General features: G+C 38.2%; 1 protein-coding gene across 1 annotated transcript in view; it reads left to right on the top strand.

Annotated features, from left to right (window-relative positions):
• Positions 1–25,392, top strand: part of PLA2R1 (phospholipase A2 receptor 1) — a 112,883-nt gene that overhangs the window by 11,820 nt on the left and 75,671 nt on the right. The window contains exons 2-6 of the mRNA XM_090280199.1: positions 10,687–11,067; positions 13,584–13,757; positions 19,660–19,833; positions 23,863–23,976; positions 24,465–24,608. Of these exons, the coding sequence (XP_090136325.1) occupies positions 10,687–11,067; positions 13,584–13,757; positions 19,660–19,833; positions 23,863–23,976; positions 24,465–24,608 (987 nt within the window). The remainder of the gene's footprint in view (positions 1–10,686; positions 11,068–13,583; positions 13,758–19,659; positions 19,834–23,862; positions 23,977–24,464; positions 24,609–25,392) is intronic.

Raw genomic sequence — 25,392 nt, 5'->3', positions numbered from 1 at the left:
ATATTTTAAAGTAAAACTTGGTGATTGAGATAAGTCTTGGGCCCCTCACAAGGTGTGCAAGCAGTGTTTCAAGAGTTTATAGATGTGGATGAAGGGAACATGTGATAAATTGCCATTTGGTATACCTATGGTTTGGTGAGAGCCCAGAGATCATTCAAATGATTATTACTTTTGTATAGTAAAAATGTCATGATATAAAAAGAAAAATAAATGTAAAATAGAGTATCCTAGTCTACCATCAGCTATACACCCAGTGCCTCATTCTGCTGAAATCTCAATGCCAGGTTTCATTGAACTACCTTCTTTTGAAAAACAGGAGTAAGGAGTATGGTGAAGAACTAAGTGACAGCAATGATGAAGATTTTGAAATTGATGATGACTCAGTTCATAAGGGATTTGATCAGCATGAGTTGAATGATTTGGCCCGAGATTTGGGACTACTCAAAAAGGCTTCAGAGCTCCTAGCATCAAGACGGCATGAGAAGAACTTGCTTGAAAAAGGAGCGAAGGTTATCCTACTTTTGATCAAGAGAAAGTGCATTTCTGCAGTACTTTCAAAGTAACAGTGGCTTTGTGTATTGCCATAACATACATGGTTTAATGGAGGAATTGGGAATTCCAATTTAGAATTCAACTGAATGGCGACTGTTCATCGATAGCTCAAAGCAGAGCTTGAAGTGTGTCCTCCTCCATAATGGGAATTTATTTGGTGCAGTCCCAATTAGCCATTCAGTTTGTTTTCGTGAAGAATATGAAGACATAAAGAGAGTCATTGATCTGTTGCAATATCATAAGCACAGTTGGATCATCTGTGTTGACCTTCAAATGATCTGCTTCCTTCTTGGTCAGCAACATGGATACACCAAGTATCCCTGTTTTCTGTGTATGTGGGACAGCAGAGCTCATGAGAAGCATTGGATGGAGTTGAATTGACCTTCAAGATCTGACCTCAAACTTGGTGATCTAAACATTCTCCATGAGCCACCTGTTGACAGAAAGAACATTATATTCCCACCTCTGCACATAAAACTGGGTCTCATGAAACAATTTGTTAAAACTTTGCCAACTGAAGGAGACTGTTTCAAGTATCTCATTTTGGCATTTCCTAGCCTGTCATTTGAAAAGATAAAATACCTTAATATGTGTGTTTGGTAGCAGAACTTTACTACTTGTACACAATTTGATTTACAGTAACAATACATAGCCCTTATATGAATAAAATAACTCTAAATAAACAGTATATTCAGGTAATTTTTTTCTTTATTTTCCTTTGTATGGACATTTTGTATGATTTTTTGAACAAAGGGAAGGTATTCTGTACCTTAAATAGTTGACGTGATAGAGAAAAACTGGGGTCATTTTTGGATTCAGATGCCAAAAGTTAATCAAAAACAAGTGTCAGATCTAACTCAATGAAAATTGTGTTCCCCGGTGTTATATGTTGAAGTCCTAACTCCTCAATATCTCATGATAAGGCCTTATTTGGAGATAGGGTCTTTATAAAGGTAATCAAGTTACAATAAGGTGATTAGGGTGTACCCTAATTGAATAAGACTGATTTTCTCATAAGAAGGGGAAATTTGGGTACAGAAATATGCATAGAGAGTAGATAATATAAGGAAACAGGAAAAGATAGCCATCAGTAGGCCAGGGAGGGAGGCCTGGAATAACAGCTTCTTCCCTCTTGGGCCAGGGAAGGAGCCAGTACTGCCAGCACCTCGGTTTTTGATATTTTTTGACTTGTAGCCTCCAGAGCTACAAGACAATCATTTTCGTTGAAGCCACTCTGTTTGTGATGCTTCTTTATGGCAGCCCTGCAAATGAATACAGGGACTAACAATTTATTTACCAGTTAAAAAGACGGTTCTGTTTTCATTTCAATTTCTATCTCCCACTTAAGTGAAGGTCTTTTTTTCTTCAATGGGTATATTCTTAAAGCAGTTAAAATGGACAGCTCCTGTAAACACTTTGCTTTCAATGATGTCACATCTTTCCCAGGGCTGTTTTGTTGGCGGTGGAGTTCTTTTGTGTTTGTTTTGATGACCGAGTGTTTGAATCATGTTCCCCTGGGGCTTCAACATGCAGGCTTTTGTGAGGGAGGTGGAACAGTGTTCTGTCTGACTGTGTCTTGCCATAACTTGCTCTTTGTATTGAGGCTCCCTGGCAACTGGAATGGTATATTTTCAACAGAGTCTGTAAGATAATAATATAGCCACTGTCAAAGATAATTTTTACACTGGTAACATCCGTTAGATAGTTTAAAGTTAAAAACAAAATGATGGAGAAATAAACTAAAAGCTAAAAGGAAGAAACGCATTTTCAATTCAGCTTTAAAATTAATTGGTAAGATAGAGAGATATAGCAAAGGGCTTCTAAAGAGATAATAAGATTTTCTGCAAGGATCACTGCTGCTAAACGAGAAAGACAGAGGTGGAGGGACAGGGGAGGAGGGAGAATCGTAGAGAGCAGTGGGGACAGTCTGAAAGGGTTAATCCACTTCACACAGGGGTTGGTAACAGGCAATTTGAAGCCTCACAAAACCAAGCCTGATGGAGCTGATTAAGCCGGGTTTCATTTTTCCCCCACCTGTGAGCCAGAGCATTGTATGCCTCACGGAACTTAAAGCGACAATTTGGGGAGATTAGAGAGAAAGGGGAAAAGAACACAGAAAAAGATTTAGCAAGAGGGGTTCACAGGCCTGTGGAGGTGGTGATTATCCAGGTTCAGAAGCTGCAGGAGAATAAAGAAAGCTCAAAGTCAAGGACGGTGCTAGGACAGGGAAAGAGAAGGAAGTTCTGAGGCAGGACAAGGAGATATTTTAAAATACATTGAACTTTTTAGTTGATTAATAGAAGGCAATTGATAGGAAGCCACTGACTTTGTTTGGGGCTGCCAGCTTGTTAAGAGACAAACACCAAATCTCAGAGGATCTGGGATAAATGCAAATATTCAGAGAGGACCAGGAAGGGCAGACACACTTTTCACTTTCGTTTTTCAAGTAGAATGTACATGCTGCAAGCATCAGAAATTCCTTGCTTATTGGTTTGGAAAGTCATGTTAAGAATCCAGATTTTCTGCATTGTTCAGCCATGAACGGGAATTGATTCAGCCAATTACAACATCCCTTCCTGTTTAGAGTAATCCAAGGAACAATCAGATCTTAAGTCTTTGTTCACTGGAGGGCACAAACCCAAATTTGTGTAGCTGAAAAAGGTCAGTACACCTCAAGAGAGAAGCTGCTCTCCTTTAGATTGGTTACAGACTGGACCCCTTCTGTTCTGAAACTGAAATACTGTCAGAAACACCAAGAACTGGGCAGATTTGAGACATGATACAGGGCAGGAAGTGCATGAGCCCAGCACCTGCTGTGGGAATGGATGGAATAGAGAGGTTTAAACCCAGTGGAATGGGCTAGGAGACTGAAATCGGGTTGCAATTGGCAATCTGTGGCTTCCTAATAGCTTGTCTCAAACATTGCACTTGGTGTGAACCGTGCATTTGAACTTTTTCTTTCGGTGCCCTTAACATGAAGCAGCACAGAGGCCAACTCTTTGTGTGTACTGGGTTCTGTGACCACTGTCATAGTGTTCTCTATTGAATACTAGAAAGCCCTTTGCTTGCCTAAAATCCACCATTAAAAAAAGACTATTTCTTTAGGAATTGTTTTGTTTGTTTCAAGTGTTTTTTGTTAAACCAGAAACTTCACCAAGACTTAATACTTCAAACCATAGGTTATTCACTTAACACTTCAAACTTTCAGGCAGTTCTAGGAGAAAAGCTGTTTAAAGCAGAAGGGGACTCCAAATGGCAGGTGGAGGTGTTAGAGGGATGCTGAAATGAAGTGGGAGGGTCTCAAGAGAAACCACCCCTGGGTCCCCCATGGGCACTGTTCAAACAGATGGGTTGAGCTGTAATAGCAGCCCCAGGCTTTAGACTCCAACCTCTTTGTATCCTAGGGATAGTCAGCCATCTGGCAGCCAACTGAATACCTGAAGCCAGAGAACAAGTCACTGTAGCTGCTTTTTCCAGAATCCTCATATTTCATCCATCACCAAATCTTGTCGTGTCTTCCCCCTTTGAATTCTCTCTCTAGTGGCTGGAGTTCACCCAGTCCCTCTCTCCCTTTTCACCACCAGTTGAGTTGATAGCTTCCATCTTCCTTGCTGGATCATAGCAACAGTCCCCGAACTGCTCTCCATTTCCACTCATGGACTGCCTCATCTCACCTAAATGAGAACTCCTCTGGGACAAGAACTTGGACATTTGTCCTTACGTCTATATTCTCAGCTCTTTAAAACAATGTCAGGCACACAGTAGGTGCTCAATAAATGTTTTTGTTGAATGATTCACCATGCTGTTTTGTCTTTCACACCACAGCCTCAGTCATGCCTTCTCTTTTTCCAAAAGCTTCCTTTCATCTGAAGGGTAGCATACAAATTTCTGAATAAATTCAAGATTTTTATAAAATTACCCCAAACCACCTCTTTCTAACTTCGTAGTCCACAAAAGTCTTGTATATAGCTAGGCTCTCAACCCCTACAACTGATTATTCTTATCACCTCTGAGCTATGATGACATTTGTTCTGTCCAGAATGCCCCCTTACCCGGCTCATGACCTCTCCATCTACAGACCTTTTCCACTATCCTGAACTCTCTGTAATGAGGATAAACATCCATGCTAGCCTGGTTCACCAATGTACTTCCATGCGTGACAAATACTAGTTCCCTAAAAAATAATGTTGATTGATGCACATGTGTGTGTGTAAGGATGAGAGATTTCTTTGACTTCTAAGTCAAACTGATTCCTTCTATCCCTGGCCTCTACCTCATTGTGCTTATACCTGTTATGTCAAAATATACTTTGGCATTAAGTTATAGTTCTTTCTGTACATTTCAGGAAATACTCCCAGAGAGAACATAAGTTCCCTGAGGGCAAACACTGCTGCATATATACACTTTTATCTGCAGGGTTCCTAACACATGCCATATTAGGCAATAAATGTTTGCTTGAAATTGCAAATCTCTTACTTTCAATTACAATGAGCTCCAGCAGTTTATTGTTTCATTTCTGAGTTATTAATGAATGTATGTAAGTAAAGCTAGACCTAGACCTATATGGTCTTCACTGAGTATATGAGTATAAAACTTCTAAGACAAAATGGATTTGGGAAAAAATGTAAAGGAATGATTCAATTAAGTGAGCTTTGCTGTCTTATCTGGTTCTGAAGGTCATGGTTCTGCATTTATGGGTAAAGTTAGTCTTCTCTGCCATGTCCACCTTTCTACAGCACTGTTTTGCTGTGTCTTCCCTGGCCAATGGTCAATTATGTGCATATACACACCCTCCACTTGGAAGGGTCTGATGACACCGGGGAGTCATGTCCAGCTCACACATGACATCTCTTGAGAATTCAGTCAAGTGTCTTAAGTTTTGGTCTATTTTCTTTCCCTTTTGCTAAATCACTTATTTTAAAGGGTTTCTTTTAAATGCAATTATAATATTTTTTGAAAAGATGGACCTCCCTTTATTTCATTAACCAGGAGAATTTTCATGATTACAGAACAAATAGGTGCATTTTTTGTTTTATTTGTTGTTTGTTTGTTTTCATTTATTTTAAGAGCATTCACCTGAGCTTTAGCCAATTTTTAGTAAAAGGAAAAGAGATTAGAATTTTGAGGCTTTTTAATTTTTATTTTTCACTTACAATTTACTTTCAATATAATAGACAGTCAACAAACACATACAGTTTTAAGGGACAGATATTATGACAAATAATTTCTCTCTATATCTCTAGCACTCTACACAGTACCTACCACATAGCCAGCACCCAGTAAATGCTTGTCGAATGAATAAATGAATGAATGAACAAAGTAATACTCTACATGTGGTCATGAAAAGACTACCTTAAACTTAAATTCAACACTTGATCAAGAAGCATTCTCTTTTCATTCCTTAAAATGTGGGGCCAAAAGTTTAGTCTAAAATTATCTCTTCCTAAAAAGATCTCAGGAGTAGAAAGCAGAACCACCGTCTTCAATGGATTGTATTTTTTTAAAGATGAAATTTAATTTGCAAGTTACTTTTAGTAAATCAATCTTATTTCTCCCCCTAAATTTATAATTATGAAGGAAAGTATAATAACATTTTACTGAGAAGAGATTTAGTAATTCTGGCAGTACTTCATTAATCACTTAATCAGTGTTCAAGCAGAACTGATGTCTTTGACATATGTAATCAATCTTGATTCTTCCCATATTTGATTTTCATCCTTTTTGAAATCTGGCTACAGACACTAAGGATGGTGGTTTATTTTCACATTCTGTTTTGTTACAGACAACCCATATATGCATATAATAATAATCAGAATATTGATACCTATATTGGGTCTCCTCATAGTCCATTTGACAACTATTGTTTTCTCTTCAGTGGATTTATGGGGAGTAATGCCTCTAGGACTAGATTCTATTATAGCTTAATAGGAAAGTGGGCTTGGGTCATTTTTAGCTTAGTATGACATAGTATTCTTTTAAAGATGACAAGTTTATTGTTATTGTTAAGCCAGAGTTACTTGTTTTGATACATTCTGAAGAACTTTTCCAAAGTTACATTCTAAAGGCAGCTGGGCACAGAAAAGAACGAGCTGCCCAAAAATGAGCAGCATGTTATAAGTTTGTCTAATAGCTTCTGCTTTGCAAAGGTAGTTTTATGACTCTTGGAGTGGCTACAGAAGTTCTCATTCTACCACTCCTTTTCTTTTAACACTTCATAAGTTGACTGTTTAAAAACATTATTCACTCCAAAGTTTAGTGATATTTAATTTCCATGTCCATTTAAACACAGACCACACCCAACCATATACTGCTTATTGACATCATGTATTTCTTTCCAAAGAAAGAGCTGCAATATAGAATTTATAAATAGATGGTGTAAAAGATGAACAAAGAATCTTAATTTATAGTTGCACACGTATTTGAACAACTAGACAAGAATTTTGTTATCTGGTGGTTTGAAGAATATTATCTTCTCCCTGAAAGGTGATATAATGGTATTTAAGGACTGTTTAAAACTAGTAAGTCTGCACCCACTGTATGCTGCAGAAGTTAAAGTAGAAATAAGTTTTTGTTCTAATGATGGAAGAAGAGAATTCTTTGCATGATGCTCAGATTAGCACCCCATTGGTGTTCAACCAAATCTGTAGCTGGATCCACAGACTGAGAATCAAGAAACCAGAAGGATAATAATAACAATAACAACTGGCATTTACTGAGGTCTCCCCATGCCAAGGTAGTGTGTGGTGTGCTTTGCATGGATCATTTAATGGACTACTCTTTTTCTTTCCTTTAAATTAAACTTGTTGGGGTGACATTGATTTAAAAAATTATATAGGTTTCAAGCATACAGTTCTGTGATATATTATCTGTATATTGCATTGTGTGCCCACCATCCAAAGTCAAAACTCCTTCCATCAGCATATATTTGACCCTTTTTACCCTTATGACCCCCCAACCGCCCTTCCCTCTGGTAACCATTATACTGTTGTCTGTGTTTATGAGTTTTTGTTTGTTTTTCTTGTTGGTTCGCTTGTTGCTTTCAGTTTTATATCCCACATATGAGTGAAATCATATGATTCTTGACATTCTCTATCTGATTTATTTTGCTTACCATGATATTCTCAGATTCACCCAATGTTGCAAATGGCAGTATTTCATCTTCTCTTATGGCTAAGCAGTATTCCATTGTGTATATGTGCCACATCTTCTTTATTCAGTCTTCTATCAAAAGACACCTTGGTTGTTTCCGTGTCTTGGCTTACATAAATAATACTACAATAAACATAGGGGTGCATATATCTTTGTGAATAAATGTTTTCAAATTTTTTGGATAGATGCCCAGAAGAGGGACTTCTGGAACATGTGGTAGCTCTATTCTTAATTTTTTGAGGCACCTCCATACTGTTTTCTATAGTGATTGTAGCAGTTCACATTCCCACCAGCAGCGAATGAGGGCGCCGCTTTTCTCCACAGCCTCTCCAGCACTTGTTATTACCTGTCTTGTTGATAACAGCCTCTAACAAGTGTGAGGCTATTAATTTGCATTTCCCTAATAGCAGTGAAGTTGAACATCTTTTCATATATCTGTTGGCCATTTGAATGTCTTCTTGGAAAAAGTGTCTGTGCAGGCCCTCTGTCCATTTTTTAATTGGAATGTTTGTTTAGTGTTGAGTTGTACGAGTTCTTTGTATGTTTTGGATATTAACTCCTTGTTGTTTGCAAATATCTTCTTTCATTTGATTGATTGCTTTTTTGTTTTGTTGGCAGTTTCTTTTGCTGGGCAGAAGCTTTTCAGTTTGATATAGTCCCATTCATTTATTTTTGCCTTCACTTCCCCCACCTTTGGGGTTAAATTCATAAAATCATCTCAAAGACCAAGGTCCATAAGTTTAGTACCTATGTTTTCTTCTGTGTAATTTATTGTTTCAGGTCTTATATTTAGATCTTGATCCAATTTGAGTTAATTTCTGTAGATGAGGACAAATAGTAGTCTATTTTTATTCTTTTGCATGTAGCTTTTAATGGAATACTCTTAACATCCTTATGAGATCAGTATCATACATATTTCCAGGTCAAAGAGCAAAGGCAAGGCTCGCAGAGAGATCAAGAAATTTACCCAAAGTTACAAGAGTAGTCTGTAGTAGGCCTGTCTGACTCCAGAGTTCTTAACCACTAGTGAGGTAGTCTAGCCACCTATCTTAGGTATACAAACTGCAGCCCAGAGGGCTGAAGTCCAGCCAGTTAGTTTCAGAGCTAGGTATATTTGCATATATTTTATGTGCAAATATACTTAGAAGCTAAACTACAGAACAATTGTAGTAAAATAATTATTCTTTAGTAAAAAATTAATGGAACTCTGGGCTAGCCAGAAAGTAATTAGTAGATTACAATAGAAATTAAGGTGAACATTCTAGCCAGGCCTGAAAATGTGAAAAGGAGAGTTGCAGACAAGGTTAATTATCAGAATCCACATCACATTGGTGAGAAGTAGATTTGATCTTAAATGACTATTACAGATATGGGCTTCATTAGGAAAACAAATTTCCTGATCTAAATGAAATCTTCCTAAAACCATTCATTCTCTCCGCACACTGCACTACACACTCCCTTCTCTTTTGCTCTGCTGTCTGATGACCAAAGCAATTTTTTGACAACTAATTCAACTCCTCAAATACATGTTTGTCAATAAGGTTATCAATTACTAAGTGAAGTATAACTTTCATTTATACATTGACAATCTTTATTTTTAACAATGTGTTAAGTGATTTTGGTTATTGTAAATCAGCTTCTCTGGGCCTCAGTAACTTTGGAAAAGCCAAAAGAACTTATACCAAAAAGAGCATTATTCCCATGCACTAATATGAAAAGAGGTTCAGTCTGCACTGGTCCAAATATCTAGAAGGCCTTTGCCTGTCCCTGAAATCCTGCTGTTACAACTTTCCCTAAACTGCAGCTATTTTAAGGGAACCTGATAATGTCCGTTTAGATATCTGAACATTGGACAGGAAGTAAAATATAAGAGGAGAACCTCGCTAATAGGAGAACAGAAGAGCTCTTGGACCTGACCAGACATTCTGGGTAGAGTAACCTCAGCAACCAGGGCCTAAGCAGCAGCAGCCAACATGTTTAATCAATGTGTTCAGGACAGTCTGTGCTTCGAGAGGACAAGTTCTTTATTGTTGTGTGATAGGTGTCTCCCAGGCCAGTGACTTGAGGTAGAATCAGGCAGCGGGCATGTAACTAACACACATTCCCTGGGTGGGTTGTGCCAGCTTTTCCACAGGAAACTCACCCAAATCTTTCCTTCTTCTCCAGGGAGTTGGAAGCTCAAGGCTATATCACAAAATGCTTCCTTTTCCCACATATCCATGTGGCCTGTGTGCTTTTGCTGCCATCAGGGTGCACGTACCCCTCTCATGTATCTAGGTGCAGGGCCTCAGCTAGAGTCCTGGACATCTATCTGCTCCTGCTGGTCCCACCCAGCAAGGCTGATCCTGCAAAGAGACCACCACCATATCAAAGGTCCCCACTTTTCTACTCCTGATGGATCTAGCACAGAAAGCAAATATGCACAAGTGGTTTTTTTTTTTCTCACCAGCATGACATCTTGTATCAAGACACAAAGCGCACATCATATGTATCCTTTGGGTTTTCTACAGGAGTTTCATTGTAGAAATTTCTGTGTTGGTGGCTCTTGATCCAGCTGCCATGTTCCTAACATTCTGGCACTTGTCTGGAGAAACCCAAAGTGTCACCATACCTCTGGGTACTCAGCGTCTTTCTTCTCTAACCATGAGTGTTATTCCCAATGCCTGCTTTCTATCCAGTTGTGGAGAGCTCCTTCTCCATCAGTAAAATTCTTGAGTGGATTTTCAGGTAGCCTTGGTAACTGTAGGGCCATGGACAGCTTAGATCAGAGGTCTCCTATTAACTCCAATGAGCCCATTTTTGCTTCCCAAGAAACTCCTGTTTGGAGTACATAAACCTTCCTGGTGGACCTTGCCCATGAACTCCAGATCTGTTCAAAATGGCTGCCAATTTTGATATATCCCAGCTTTACACACAGGGATCCTCATGACACTAGATAATTATATATAAAAATTGCATACCATATCTTCTATTTTGCTATTTCAGGTAAAGGACTATTTATGATCCAAAGTGAGAACCTCAGGAAATGCATTCAAGCAGGCAAATCTGTACTGACCCTGGAGAACTGCAAACCACCCAACAAGCACATGATGTGGAAATGGGTTTCAAACCATCGCCTCTTTAACATCGGAGGCAGCGGTTGCCTGGGCCTGAATTTATCTGATCCAGAGCAGCCATTAAGCATATATGAGTGTGATTCCACCCACGTTTCCTTGAGGTGGCGCTGTAACAGGAAGATGATCACCGGTCCGCTCCAGTACATGGTACAGGCGAAGAGCAACATACTGGTGGCCTCCTGGAAATATCTTCATAAGTGGATTTCCTACATGTCAGGCGGTGGAAGCATTTGTGAATATCTGCACAAAGGTAAAAAAACAAAAACAAAAAACCAAAGTTTTCATGGAGTGATATATTTAGAAAGTTTGCCATAAATAAAGATTTATGAAATATATTATATAACAGAGGTACATAGCACCCAGACCCTCAAGGGACTAATGCTAAATAGTTGCTTAATTGCTTATTGTAAAAGGATGACTAGAGTCTTAGACTGAACTTGCTGTATTCTCCTAAAGACACAGAAGTTCTCAGGTATCAGAGCAGAAAACACTTAACTTTGGGAATCAATGGAATGAGGAGAAAGTACAGGAGGCAAAAAGGAAAAGAGAAAATAAAGGTGGAGGAAAGATCTTGAAATTGAAAGACTTGCAAGATGAATATGAGAACCTCTCCAGCCACTATTTCTCTTGTTGTAGACACTCAGTCCCCTGGATGGAGCGTGTCTGCAGGACACCTCAATGCCACCAAAGCCTTGCTGGCATCCATCTGAGGGTCATGTTACAAGGCATTTAATGACAGACTGTTGTCAGAGCTTATTTGGTGTGTGCCAGGGAATAGAAAAGCATGGATTTTTGTTGTTGTTGTCGGGGAAGGCTTTTCTTTTCCACAGTTTTATAATATTTGGCATTTGTAAACAGTAAAAGAAAAGAAAAGAAAACAGCATAAATTCTGACACCCCAGACCTCTTTTTCAGGTTTTGTTCAGTAGTGCTCCTCATTCATTCATCCATCTAGTCATCATCTGTTACACATTTATTGAGCACTTACTGTTTCTCAGGCACAAGGCCAGGCATTTGCTTTACTAAGACCAGCAGGCAGCTGTGGTCCCTGTCCTCATGGTGCTCAGTATGGTCAGAGCATATCCTTCTAAGAACTCTACACCAGCCCTAGGAAGCAGAGCTAGAAACCCGTAAGACCCAAGGCAGGACTTTCTCCTGTACCTATGAGAAATGAGTAAAGAGACAGAGCTAAAGCAAGCTATTTTTAGGCCTCACTGCAACGAAGCAAGTGCTGCCAACTAGCTCTCCAAATAATCGACCGTTCTGAGGAGAACATGACAGTTTGCTTTATATTAACATTTTAGCTGCATACCCACCCTCACAGTGCATGCAAGGGAAGAGTGAGTAGAAGGCAGGGACTGAAACAAGAGGATATGTCCTGAAATTCCAGTGGTACTTAAGCTGCCCTAACCACTAGGGCTGGTGATGCTGGGTGAATTCAGTGTAGCCCCTGCTAATTGTGAGAAAGGGGTGGGTATCTCCACAGCCAGCCTTTTCCCTCTAAGATCTATTGACTTGAGGGTGGCCCTGATCTCCATCACCACAGAAAGCCCCAGTTGAATCATAAAAAGTCACCATTTCCCACTTAAGGCCAAGAATGATGGAAAAAGCAGCTAGCAGGCCACCTGGGCACTGTCGTGTTTCTCCAAAATGACTCTAGAGGCCCCCCTGCTCGTCATCCCCTTTTGCTCCCTCCCTATGTGGGTTCTGTTTGCCACACTGCACCCCAGCGAGTCTTTAAAAATGAAAATCTGATCATGTGACTTTCTCATTCAAAACCCACTAGTGACTTCCCACAATGCTCAGAGTAAAGGCCAAAGCCCATAATGTGGCCTCTGTGAGCTGACACTCTTTACTTCCCTCACTCCACCTGTCATCACTCCCCACGGGCTCTTCCTCACTCATCCCATATATGTCTTGTTGCAAGTTCTTTGTATTTACTCTTCCTTCTTCCAGACAACCCTGTTCCAAATACTTGCACCCTTGCTTCACCCAGTTCTTATTCAAAGAGGCCTTCACTAACCACCTGATCTGATACAGTGCGCCTTCACTCACACACACTTACATACACACGCACTCTCACACACACACACACACTCACACACACTCACACACACACACGCACATACACACACTCACACACACTCTCACACACACGCACATACACACACACTCACACATGCACACACACGCACCTACACACACACACTCACACACACACACACACACACACAGTCATCCTGTCTTCCTATTCCATTTTGTTTTTCATCATGGTACTTATCACTTGTGTATTTGTTTTCTTTTTGTCTCTCACTAGAATAGAAACTCCTTTTGAAAGAAAACTTTTGTCAGTTTGTTCACTGTTATATCTCAAGCACTGTGCACACTAAATGCTCAATAAATATTTGTGGGATAAATAAATTAATAAAGGTCTATGAAGCTCTCGAGGTTCAGATTCTGGTCACTGATTTAGGTGATATTTTAAAGTTGAATCTCCATTAAATTTTCCTTCTCATCCTTTCACATATGTGTCTGCTACCATAGCAGTGCACCATAGTTAATAAACAAACAGATAAATATATAAAGGCACCATTTGTGACGACGTCCTCTGAACCCATCACACAGCTCTACACATTTACATTTTCTAGACAGTGAGGTCCTGAGGATTCTCTGTGATATATGAAGCAAGAACTTTGCCCTTTATAGGTTTTCAGTCATTAAAATCAAGCTGACATACTTATTTGACTTTGTCTTTTTCTTCCCCTAGATTTGTATACACTGAAAGGGAATGCCCATGGGATGCCATGCATGTTCCCCTTCCAGTATAATCACCAGTGGCATCATGAATGTACCCGGGAAGGACGGGAAGACAATTTATTGTGGTGTGCCACAACAAGCCAATACGAGAGAGACGAGAAGTGGGGGTTTTGCCCAGATCCCAGTAAGAATGAAATCTTCTCTTCCCCTATATCATGAACGAATCAAGGGTGATTGGAAAGTTATCTGTATCTAAAGAAACGTGCTGGGATTCATATGGTGAAGTCTGAATAAGCACTCTGATTTCACTTACTCAAACTTGATTTTGTGTTTGTTTTTGCCTTGAAAGGACAATCCTGATATATACTCCATTTTTCCTTACATTCAAAAGATGTTAATTAGCCATTCTTCATTAAGCTTAGTGTATAAGGATGCTTTAACAAAAATGAAATCTTAATAGTCTATGATCTCATTAACTCCAGCTTCCGGCAAAATACTTAAAGACAAAACTGGATGCATAGAAAGCTCAGTTATCCTTTCAATCCACTTTCTCTTATGAGTTGCCTTAATTTCTCTAAGTCCAGGATGCTCCTCATGCCATTGTCAAGTACAGGCATCAGCTAGCTGCTTGAGATCTTTATAAAATGGCAGTTGCCCTCATTATTTCTTGACAATGCATTCTCATTTTGATTCCCTTTTCTTAGTACTCAATTTCTAGGCATAACCTCAAAATGTTTTCCTCTTCATAACTTGACTTTCAAGGTCCAGCGACAGCTGCAATATTCTAACTTTTTTTCAGTTAGTACTTTACTACTTTATTTTATTTAATTAAATTTTCACAATGGTTCTTAAATATTGGGTAATACTTATATATACCTTTATTGTATATATTCATTTTTCCTTCACCATGGTTCCTGCAAGTCAGAGAGTATGGTTTTTACAATCCCCTCATTTTCTATGCTTACCTTCCCCTCCTCATATATAATAAAATAAAGCAAATAAATTTGAAACAAAAGCAAATTGAAGAGATTAACTCCAAAGAACCTGACTGATAAGTTATCTGTAGAATTGTTTTCTAATCTAAGAGCCAGTATAGCTTAGTAAATAAGAAAGACTATAGGCTTTGAAATCAGACAGACCAATATTGGAGTTCTTCCTCCCAATGATGAGATCTTAGTCTCAATTTCCTCCCATAAAATGGAAAGTATGACAGTACTATTAGGGTTATTGAGAGGAACCAATTAGATGATGCCTCTTTATCACAGTACCTTTCTTGTTTCTTTTGGGTCCTATGTAGAGTATGTGTCAGAGACTGAAATTTGAATGAGCTGATACCTCTTTCCATGGAGTCAACAATGGATAAAACAGAGAGGAGTGAGTGGAATAACAATTTGTATTTCTGTATCTCATCTCTCTTGCACAGAATTTTTTTTAGTATCTCAATGAAAAATAGTGTTGCCTTCTTTAAAAGGTTGATTGTAAGTGAGCAAAATTTAAACTTAACATTAATAAACACATACAGAAACACCCTAGCAGTGAAGGATGAGATAAAACATCTGTCACTATAGACCCTTAAGAACAAGGATGGAGTATAGGGATCTCTCTGGGTTTGTTTTAAGGCAATCCTGGCTGCATGTCATACACGGCTGGAGAGTCATGCATAGTTGGTGTGAGATATTTTTAGGATATCCACCTCTGAAATTATCTGACTGACCTTCATACACTTGGCTTTGCATGTAGGAATCTGGTGTGGGAAGGGCAGCTTTCCCCCTGAGGCCAGCCAGATAAAGCCTTTGGAATTGCTTATGGTCAGGCTTAAAAAATGACATAGAGGTTTTTAACCAGAAGTTGAACTCCTCACTGGTAAGGACAGACCTGGAGGACAAGGGAGAAAGTGGAGTGTTAGTTAGGACCTCAGCTTTCTGATATGTATAGATAAGTTAATTGCAGATACAGATTTGGAAGAGAAAACCAAGCATTCAGGTTGGGACGTGTTTTATGTATATGTGTGAATCAAGCATGTGGAAATGTGGTTTAGGCAGTTAGACATAAAAGTCTCTATATATTTGAAAGTGATATGGAAGGGATTCTTGGGAATGGGTTAAATAGTGTAAAGCATGTAAAAACTAAAAAGGAAGGGCCAAATCTTAAGACCTCAACATCCAATTTGAGTAGAACCAGCAAAGAAGAATGAGAAGGGATGGCTGTAGAGGGAGAAGGGTGGCCAGGCATGTGAAATCAAGAGAAGAGAGTCTGTGGCCAGGAAAGGGAGGGTGCTCAAGGGCCTGGTTTGACAAGGTCTGAAAGTGTTTGCTGGATTTGGCAATATGGACATCATCGATGGCCTTGACAATATATCCTCCAGTTGCCAGATTTAGTGGCTCAGGAAGTAAGTGGAAAAATAGGAAAAGAGGGAACACTTCCTAATTCAGTCTATGAAGCCACTGCTACCTGATACCAAAACCAGACAAAGATATCACAAGAAGAGAAAGCTACAGATCAATATTTTTATGAATATAGTTGTAAAAATCTTCAACAAAATACTAGCAAACAGAACCTGGCAACATATAAAAAGAAGTGTACACTGTGACCAAGTGGAATTTATCCCAAGAATGTAAGACTGGTTTAAAATCTGAAATCAATTAATGTAATACCCACATTAATAGGATAAAGGACAAAAACTACATGATCATCTACCGATACAGAAAACATTTGACAAAATTTCGCACTCCTTCATTAGGGGGAAAAAAAAACAAAAACAGAAGGGATTGTCCTCAACTGATAAAGAGACTCTATTAAAAAAAAAACAAAAAAAAAAAAAAACTGAACTAACATACTTAATGATAAAAGATTGAATGCTTTCCTCCTAAAATCAGGACTATGACAACACACCTGGGACAATGGCAAAGTTGTGTCCTTAGGGAAGAAAAATAAGACACATTAATAGAGAAGGAGGAGTGGTTGCATCTCAGGCATAGCCCATGATAAAATCAGTGCTGACAGAAATATACTTCAGTTCACTTAAAAAGAGGTGCATTTTGGGAAGGGGAAGATCACCTATTTATAACATCATACAAGAGCTTTGGGTAATTTTTCATCAAATAATAGGAGATTCAAAGATTTATACAACACAGTTGCTTCCCTCACGGAGTTCATAATGTAACAACAGAAGGGATCATATAAAGACAATGAAAGCTACAAAGAAATGTAACAAAATACTTCTAGACCTTATATTTGAATTTGTCAAGATAAGTAAATGTATGTGAGACACCAGCCTTCAATCTTGCATGTTCAGGGGCTTGGAAAAAGAGATTATATATGAAGAAGCAAAAGACCTAAAAATAAATACATGCAAAGACCCCGGGCCAAGATGGAAGCCCGCACCAAGTGGATTCCCAGGGAGCAGTCTATGAGACAGAGATTAACTAACCTGCAGGAGGTTTCTTGGGGAGTGCTCTTGGGACAGATACATGTGCAAAGGAAGGGTAGAGAGCAGGACTGGGAGGATTGGAATGCAGGCCTGACTCACCCTCTGAGGAGTTCTCAAGCTGGATTTGTCCCTGTTGAGAAGAGAGGAGCCTTGTAGCCCTGCTCTGATCAGTCATGGTTTGTCACCTGCCTTTGGGGAGGGAGATCAACATCAGGCAAAGAGACAATTAACCAAGGTGATGCTTGAAGAAGGCTTAACGTTGAGAGGTACCTCCTGGCAGCTGTGGAAATAAGGCCTTCAGTCTTGAAGGGAGATCGGGATAGCACATCCCAGCACCCTGCTCCAGTATGGTACTTCCATTCCTTTTGTTACCACGCAACCTTCCAGTAAGACTGATGGAGTGACTGACACACAGCCCACCTAGAGAAAGAGAGAGAGGACTTGTATCTGCCTGCACAGAAGTACAAATTCTTATATTTTAGTTCAAACCAAATTTCAATAACAAAAGGGACTTGTTAGGAGAATACTTGTTGCAAACGTTTGACTGGAAGTTTCCTTTCAATTAACCTGAAGAATTGGCACAGATAATCCAAAACCAAGGGAAATTGAAGAAAAGTGGACTAGGTAATTTTGCAGTACAGACAGAAGCACCAGCAAGCCTCTCACTTAACTTTTTAAGGTATGGAAGTCAGCCAAGTTACTGCAGAGGGTTGGAACTACGTAGCTCCATCTATGTCATTTGAAAGGACAGGACTGACTCTTGGCAAAAATGGGAACAAGATCATTTGAAGTGTTTTTCAGTCATTTATCGTAATGTGGCTGTGGTCTGGAGGCTCATAATTAGGACTCATTGTCGAATCTTTCCCCAGGGCAGGAGATGACAGGCAGGTATTCCTGCCTCAATCCTATTCCCAGATCTCCCCTTCTGACATCCTCTTCCTAAACTGCTCTTCTCACATCTTACTGTCCTTCTAAAGACTACTCAGACCTGTCCTCCTGGGAAGTGCTTTGAATTTTTTATTTTAAGCTAGTGTTTCCCAGTGTTTGCTTCATGGACCAAATGCCTGAAAATCAGGAATGTGTTTAATGCAAGTTCTGAATCCCATTCCAGACCTCCTGATTCAGAATCTCTGAGACTCAAAACAAGGGTTCTGCAATTTTTTTTGCAAGCTGTCTGAATGCTTCTTATGCACACTTTAACTGTAAACATCCCCCTGCTCTTCCCTCATGGCCTGTGGCCTCAGCAGCCACATGGGATGAACTTATGTCTGATAACACCGAGTGTGCTATCCATCTCAGGGACAGCTAGCATTTTACCTGAAGACAGTCTCTAAGGATTCAGCCTTGGTCGGGAACTTTCAGCCACCATGGCAAAGTATGAAATGTGGACTGATGTGTGAAATGATGCCTGAACATTTCCTTCCTTTCTCTTCCTTTTCTTCAGTTTTACTTGGCGATAGCCTTGTTTTCTACCCTTTTAAAATTTCATATCCTTCTATAAATACATGCATCCATCAGCAAAGTCTACAGGCAACCTTGGATTTATTTATATGTGGCTTAATAATGTCTGGTTAACTAACTCAGTTCTGGGGAAAGCTTGAAAACAAACATTCCACATTTGTAAGGCGGTCTAACTATGATGGGAAAAAGAAAACAAACAAAAAAGAATTCATTGTCAAATAAGTTTGAAGTATACCAAATTAAAATCAAGCTGTTTCTTTACCACAGAACTTCTCAGAGCCTTTAAGACACTGATGTACACTATGAATGTTTCAGAGGAGGCTACACAGGCATTATGTCCTGGATTTTCCTGGGGAGCTCTTGGAGTTGTATTATTCTGTGGATCACACTTGGGGAAAAGCTATTCTAGATTTTAGCAGGTTGCCGTCCATCACTTATGCTCACACTGTAGCATGGGTCACATTTTCTACATTGTGAAATTCTCTGGCTGAGTTTCATTTCAGGTAATTATTGTAGCTACTTAGCTCACCTTGGGTTTTGATTTAAACTTTTAGCTAAAGCATCCAGATTAGGTCTTCATTTTCAATAAACTTCAGATTTTGGATCCATATTTCATACTTTATTAAATTTACTTTTAAACATACTATGCAATCATTGGTCAATGTGTTACAAATAGATTTGGCTTCTCTTCCTTTTGGCTGAAACAACTTTTTTAAACTATCAGTTTTCCTGTTCTCAATGTTTATTTGAAAACTGTGTTTACTATAGACTCATATTTTAATTCTATCTCTTTTATTTCCCCTATCATTTTGGTATTTGGGGAGTAGGGGAAGCCTATTAAACAACCGTTGCATCTACCTCAAATAAACCTTTAAATTCACACAGCTTTCAGTATAAAGTTCTAAATGACTGCTTTTTAAAGAATTCAGATATTATTTTCACAAATAATTAACTTCTTTTCCTTTCTTTTAAAAATGGTTTCTATTATTTTCTCAGGAAAGATCTGAGCTTTTTCGTTGATAATTTCTAAATTTTTCTTTAAATCTTGAAAGAGTTTACCTAATCAAGAATGAGTAAGGCACTAAAGTTTTAGAGGCTCCATTCTGGAATCATTCCATTCAAATTCCTCTTAGAAATCTATTACTGCTAGATAGAATAAGATAATAATTAATGTTTTGGTGGATTTTGTTTCCAGCATCTGCAGAGGTGGGTTGTGATGCTGTCTGGGAGAAGGATCTCAATTCACACATTTGCTACCAATTCAATCTGCTTTCTTCTCTCTCCTGGAGCGAGGCACATGCATCATGCCAGATGCAAGGAGGTGCTTTACTAAGTATTGAAGATGAGACAGAAGAAAATTTCATAAGGAGTAAGTATGGGGACATTGATGTTGATACAATTAAAATTGCTGTTAACAATTATGTCCCTGTATGCAAAGATACATTCTGAAAAAAAGTTCCTTGGAAAATAATTTTCTTTTATTAATATGATCCAAACTCACACTCAGAATATTGATCTGAACACTGAGCCATTCCAGTTGGCACCCAGTGTTGCTTATTTTCTTCTTCTTGGAGAAAAGAAGCTGAGGCCCCAGCGAGGGACCCAGAGTGTGCAGCTCAAGCAAGTGGATCTGCTAGAGATCTTAGCCATTCAGTTTCTATCAATAAATAATAAAGTAATTTATTAGTAAAGTCTTTCCTGTTACTCACTGTGTGCAGGTATATAGTAGGCCCTCTGGTGGATTCCAAAGAACTAAAAATTTAGTTGGAAAAACAAAAGTACACACATTGTAACTAACAGCATAAGAGAATAATGTAAGATGTCAAAAGAACTGTGATGATGAGCTGGGTCTTATGTTTCACCTGTCACCTAAATTCTCCTCTTACTTCTCCTTTAAAATTCAATGTATTTGTATGTGTGTACATACAACTTTAAAAAATTTTTTGGAAATATTTAAGTGTCATAAAATTAGTCACTTTCATTAAAAGTTTCTGACTCTTCATGGTTTATTACATATGTAGTACATGTTTATTCAAGAATAATTTTAAAATGTCATACATACAGAAAGAAAAACAAGTCTCCCATACAGTTTTCCCTCACTTATCATGGGTATTACATTCTAGAACCCCCTGCAATAGGTGAAAATCTGCAAAGTAGGAACCTTACATTTATTTTAGTATTTATATAAGTTTTAAGGCTTTATAAACCCTTCCCACACACTTATAAACCATTCCCAGTCCCTTATTAACGTTTCCCACTCCCTTATTAACCTTTTCCACACTTTTATAAACACTACTTATTTCTTAAACATATTCTACACTCTTAAACCTACATAACTTTAACAACATACATATACAGTACCGCAAAATTCCATGATATAGCAAAAAATCCTCGATAAATAATTAACTATAATATTTCTAAAAATCTCACAATATAGTGAGGCCATGATAAGTGAACCGCGATATACAGAGGGACTACTGTAATTTCACAATCTAGATAGAACCATGTTTTTCAACTAAAACATAAATGCATGCATATATGCATAGTATCTCTGAAAAATGGTACTGAGGAGGCAGCTGTTTCACAGTGGTTAGGAGCAGGGAGAGACCAGAGAGTCACCTGCCAGGGTCTGAATCCCACCTCTACCACTTACTCGCAAGGCTACCCAAGCAAGTGACTTAACCTCTCTGTGCTCCAACTTTCTTCCTCTACCAAATGGAAATAACAATAATGCCTACCTCTTCGCAGTATGGATTGCATTATAATGCACATGAAGTCTTAGAAAAGTGCCTGGTACACACAACAAACATTCAGTGTGTGTTAACCATTTAACAATTACACACACACACAGTTTGGTAATACACTTATTTTATTTATCTTTATATAATGAATATTTGTCCATGTCTATAACATAGGTACACATAGATAGAAATAGATAGATATAATTATTTATTGTATTTTTATTTGTTGCTATCACAAACCATCCCTGCACATACCTTTGTGCATAAATCTCCATTTTTTCTGTAAGTTTGTAGAAGCAGATTCACTGGGTGGAAGCAGAAGCACATTTTAATGCTTTGAAAATCATAAATGTCTTCCAGAAAGATTTAACAAATGCATAAACAGTACAAGCCTGCTTCTTTCCCCTCAGACATGCAAAAGTAGAAAATTATCATCAAAACAAATTTGAGTCATATTTCAGTAAAATACCCATTTCCAAAGTCATTGTTAGCCAGTAGTGATTTTTATAGAAAATTTTGCATACCACTTATGAATTACAATTGTTATCTGTCTTGACTTCCAGGATTTCTAATAAGAAGGTTTGGACTTACTCATCAAACTTAAGTAACAATTTAAAAATACCACAATTCTTAATTTAAATACCGCAATTCTATAATTAGACTTTGGAGATTGTTCAAGAAAACAGAAGCCTGTTCATAAATAGGGAAGCCCATTCTGATGAAGGCATTTTTTTAAATGATAACAGACTGCTGTTTTTTGTTAATCACTGATGAACATTAACTATTGTGTAAAGAATTATCCAAGCTGTCACAAATGCCAAGAAATATCCAATAGAATTTAGGTTTCAGTTTGTTACTATAGAATGATGAGCCAATTTAATTTTAAAAGTAAAATAGACTGTTTGGGTACCTTTAAACACAGATTATAAATTGCACAATGATTTTTTATGTCTATTATTAAAATAATCGCACAAAGGATATTCAAAATAATTCTAAGGCAAGAATAACAAATATTTAAATACTTTAAGTAGATTATTTGACAATATCACTTGGCACTTACCCCAATTTGAAATGCAAAAATTTCTCCATCTTGCCAATCCATCTTCCATTCCGCCTCCTGTCATAGGATGTGATCTAATCAAATGCCGTTGAAGAGACTAATCTAATTGACATTAGGAAGAGACTTTATGTTGATGCCACAGGAATCTGGAAGGGCAAGGCCCATGAATGTTATGCTGTTTCTGTTTCGTGTTTTCTGAGGTCTCAGGATTATAAAGCACCTCTCTGTCTTCCCTATTGAGTTAGATCGTTCCAGTTGTTCACACTCGTACTGAAATATGCAGTCACAGAGAAAGCGCCCTCCTTGTTAGTGAATACACTGACCTCTAAAACCTGAGTGACTATACAGTGGACATCCAAGTGGAGACCCTTTTGAGAGTAAAAGCAGCTGCGATTCATACTTATTCTGGAACTATCAACATAAACCATGAGTTTTCCAGGCAAACCGGGACATATAGTCACCCTATTTATAACCCTCATCTGTCAGGGTCTCAGTGTCAGGCAGGGCCCTGCATCTGGTGCAGAGTAAATTGGGTTCCAAAGCAGAGGAACCATGAGAGAACAGTGCTCTCCTTTTTTTCCTTTTATCTTTTTAATGTACTTTTTTGAACAATGCTCTTCTTTATAGATGAAAAGATTAAATGGATAAAGAGGGTCAAATATATGATGACAGATGGAAACGAGACTTTCAATGCAATAACATAGAGATCAAATTATAATGTTGTACACCTAAAATTTATAGACTGTATTAACCAATGTTACCTAAATAAATAAATAAACAAATAAGATTAAATGGCGATATTTGAAACTGTCACAAAATGAGTCACTTTCACTAAAAGTTTCTGATACTGTCTTTTTTCCCCAAATTTTATGGGAGGGGGAAGTAATACATGTTTATTCTAGAGAAATTTTTAAATTCAGGTCCACAAAGAGTAAAAAACCAAGATTTTTCTTCATTCTTCAATTTTGATAACCGTTTTTTTCTGCAAAGCATTTCAACGCACATGTTCATACATAGCATTTATAACCCAAATGGCATTGAATGTAAACATGAGCCAGCCTGACAGAAAAACTTCTCACCCAAATACTCATTTGCATTGTGCATGACCCTTCTGTTCCAGCCTTCTGTGGTTCCCCCTGGGTCCTCTGGTCACTTGGGTCCGGGGTCCATAGCTGGAGTCTGGAGTCTCCAAGCTGAAGTGCCCAGTCACATGCACCAAGAAAAGAAAGGCTTCCTGGGAGCGGCCCTGGAGACTACTTCCTCACCCTCTGGAACCCTTAAGGGTGCACAAATCAGACGGTCTCAGATTTGTAACTGTGCACCCTTGGATGGAGTGACAACCAGCTAGAGGCAGCATTTGTAGATGTTTTAAACCCTTCGCTGCTGCCGTCAGGGAGCCTTTAGGAGGCTGCTGTGCTTCTCCAGAGGAGAGGCTGGCTTTTTTACTCTGAAGCACCAGGCTGGAGCTAGTAGCACTTAAACCCTTTTCTCCTTGACTGGAGTTAATTTATGGCTCCCTGCTCCGAAATAGAAAAACAAGGAAGAAGTGGAACATTGACTTGTTTATTTTGAAACTCTGTATTTCTGTTCATTTCAGAGCACTTAAGCAGGGAAGCCGTGGAAGTGTGGATGGGTCTGAATCAGCTGGATGAACACGCTGGCTGGCAGTGGTCTGACAGAACACCACTCAACTATTTGAACTGGAACCCAGGTACCCGCAGCATTAGATTTACCTTTGACAGGTGACATCTTCCCTCAGCTGAAATAGCAGTTTTGCCCACGCATGTACAAGGCATATTATTCTGAAAGTGGCTTACAAAAAAATTTTAAACCTGACTTAATTACTGTAAGGCTTTCCCAGATAAGAAAATGGAAGCCAAGAAGGTAAGCTATGTATTTCGCCAAGGTTGCAGGGAGATGTGGATCAGAGCCAAGATTCTAGTCAGCTGTTTTAAAAATAGCCACAGAAAGCAAAATATTTCTCTGCTTTGAAACAATAAAATCAGCTGTCACCAACTTTGGGAAATAATTTCCTTGTCATGTCTGGACTCAACTGCAAGGTCATAAGTATAACATCTTAAAGGATTTACCATATATGCCAAAGAGAAGGGTTGTCTCCTTGATGCTAAAATGACATTTCAATGTATATTAAATTAACTGTTTTTGCTTCTAACATCAAACACATACACTGTATTTCAGAAATTAATTTTGATCCATTTGTTGAATATCACTGTGGAACATTTAATTCGTTTATGCCAAATGCCTGGAGAAGTCGGGACTGTGAGGCCACCTTACCTTATGTATGTAAAAAATATCTGAACCACAGTGATCACGAAGTAGTTGGTAAGTGCTATCATTTTAAGTTGTTCTTATGAGTTGCTTACTTGTCCTTTCAGTATATTCAAAGTCCTCCATTTTTGCTAATAACTCATAATTTACATTTAGCTAAGGCTAGTTTTATATTCGTAGGAATAAAAAATGTGTAACGAGATAATACCCGATATGTCAAAGGCACCATGAATTTAACAAATGCATTTAGGTTTTTACTAAAAACTAAAGCAAAGTATCCTAAGCATACAAAAATATTTTCTTTCTCTCTTTATAAAAAACTTGCTTTCTTAGTTATTAGGAAAAAAGTTTGTTTCCTTCTACTTTAGTTTTGAGTTCTATTGATAATTGCCTTAGGAATTAAATGTAAAAAGGAAAAAGGGCTCATGGACATGGACAGCAGTGTGGGGATTGCAGTGGGGAGAAGCGTATAAGGGGACTGAACGGTAATGGAAAAAAATACCCCCCCCCAAAATGTAAATTAGAAAACCAGTGTGTAAAATTTTTACTTCATTGATTTCCTATCATACTCCATATCTCTTAATAGTAATCATCTGCCTCCTGAAATAACATACAAAACTTTTAGTTGTAACTTAAATACTACCTAATTACAATGTTATACCTGGAAGCTCAATTATTTCTGTTTTTAAGGTCTATTATCTCTTTTTGATTTCTGTGGGAATTAATGTCTTAACAATAAGATTAGAGATAAAACATAATATTAAAAGAATCATTACCAGCATAATCAACAACAACTCAGATTTAAAATAATAAAGCTGATATAGTATTTTAAAATATT

The sequence above is a fragment of the Furipterus horrens genome, unplaced genomic scaffold (assembly GCF_987537825.1).
Source record: "Furipterus horrens unplaced genomic scaffold, mFurHor1.1.pri manual_scaffold_1, whole genome shotgun sequence".
Lineage (NCBI taxonomy): Eukaryota > Metazoa > Chordata > Mammalia > Chiroptera > Furipteridae > Furipterus > Furipterus horrens.
This window is presented reverse-complemented; position numbering and strand designations above follow the sequence as displayed.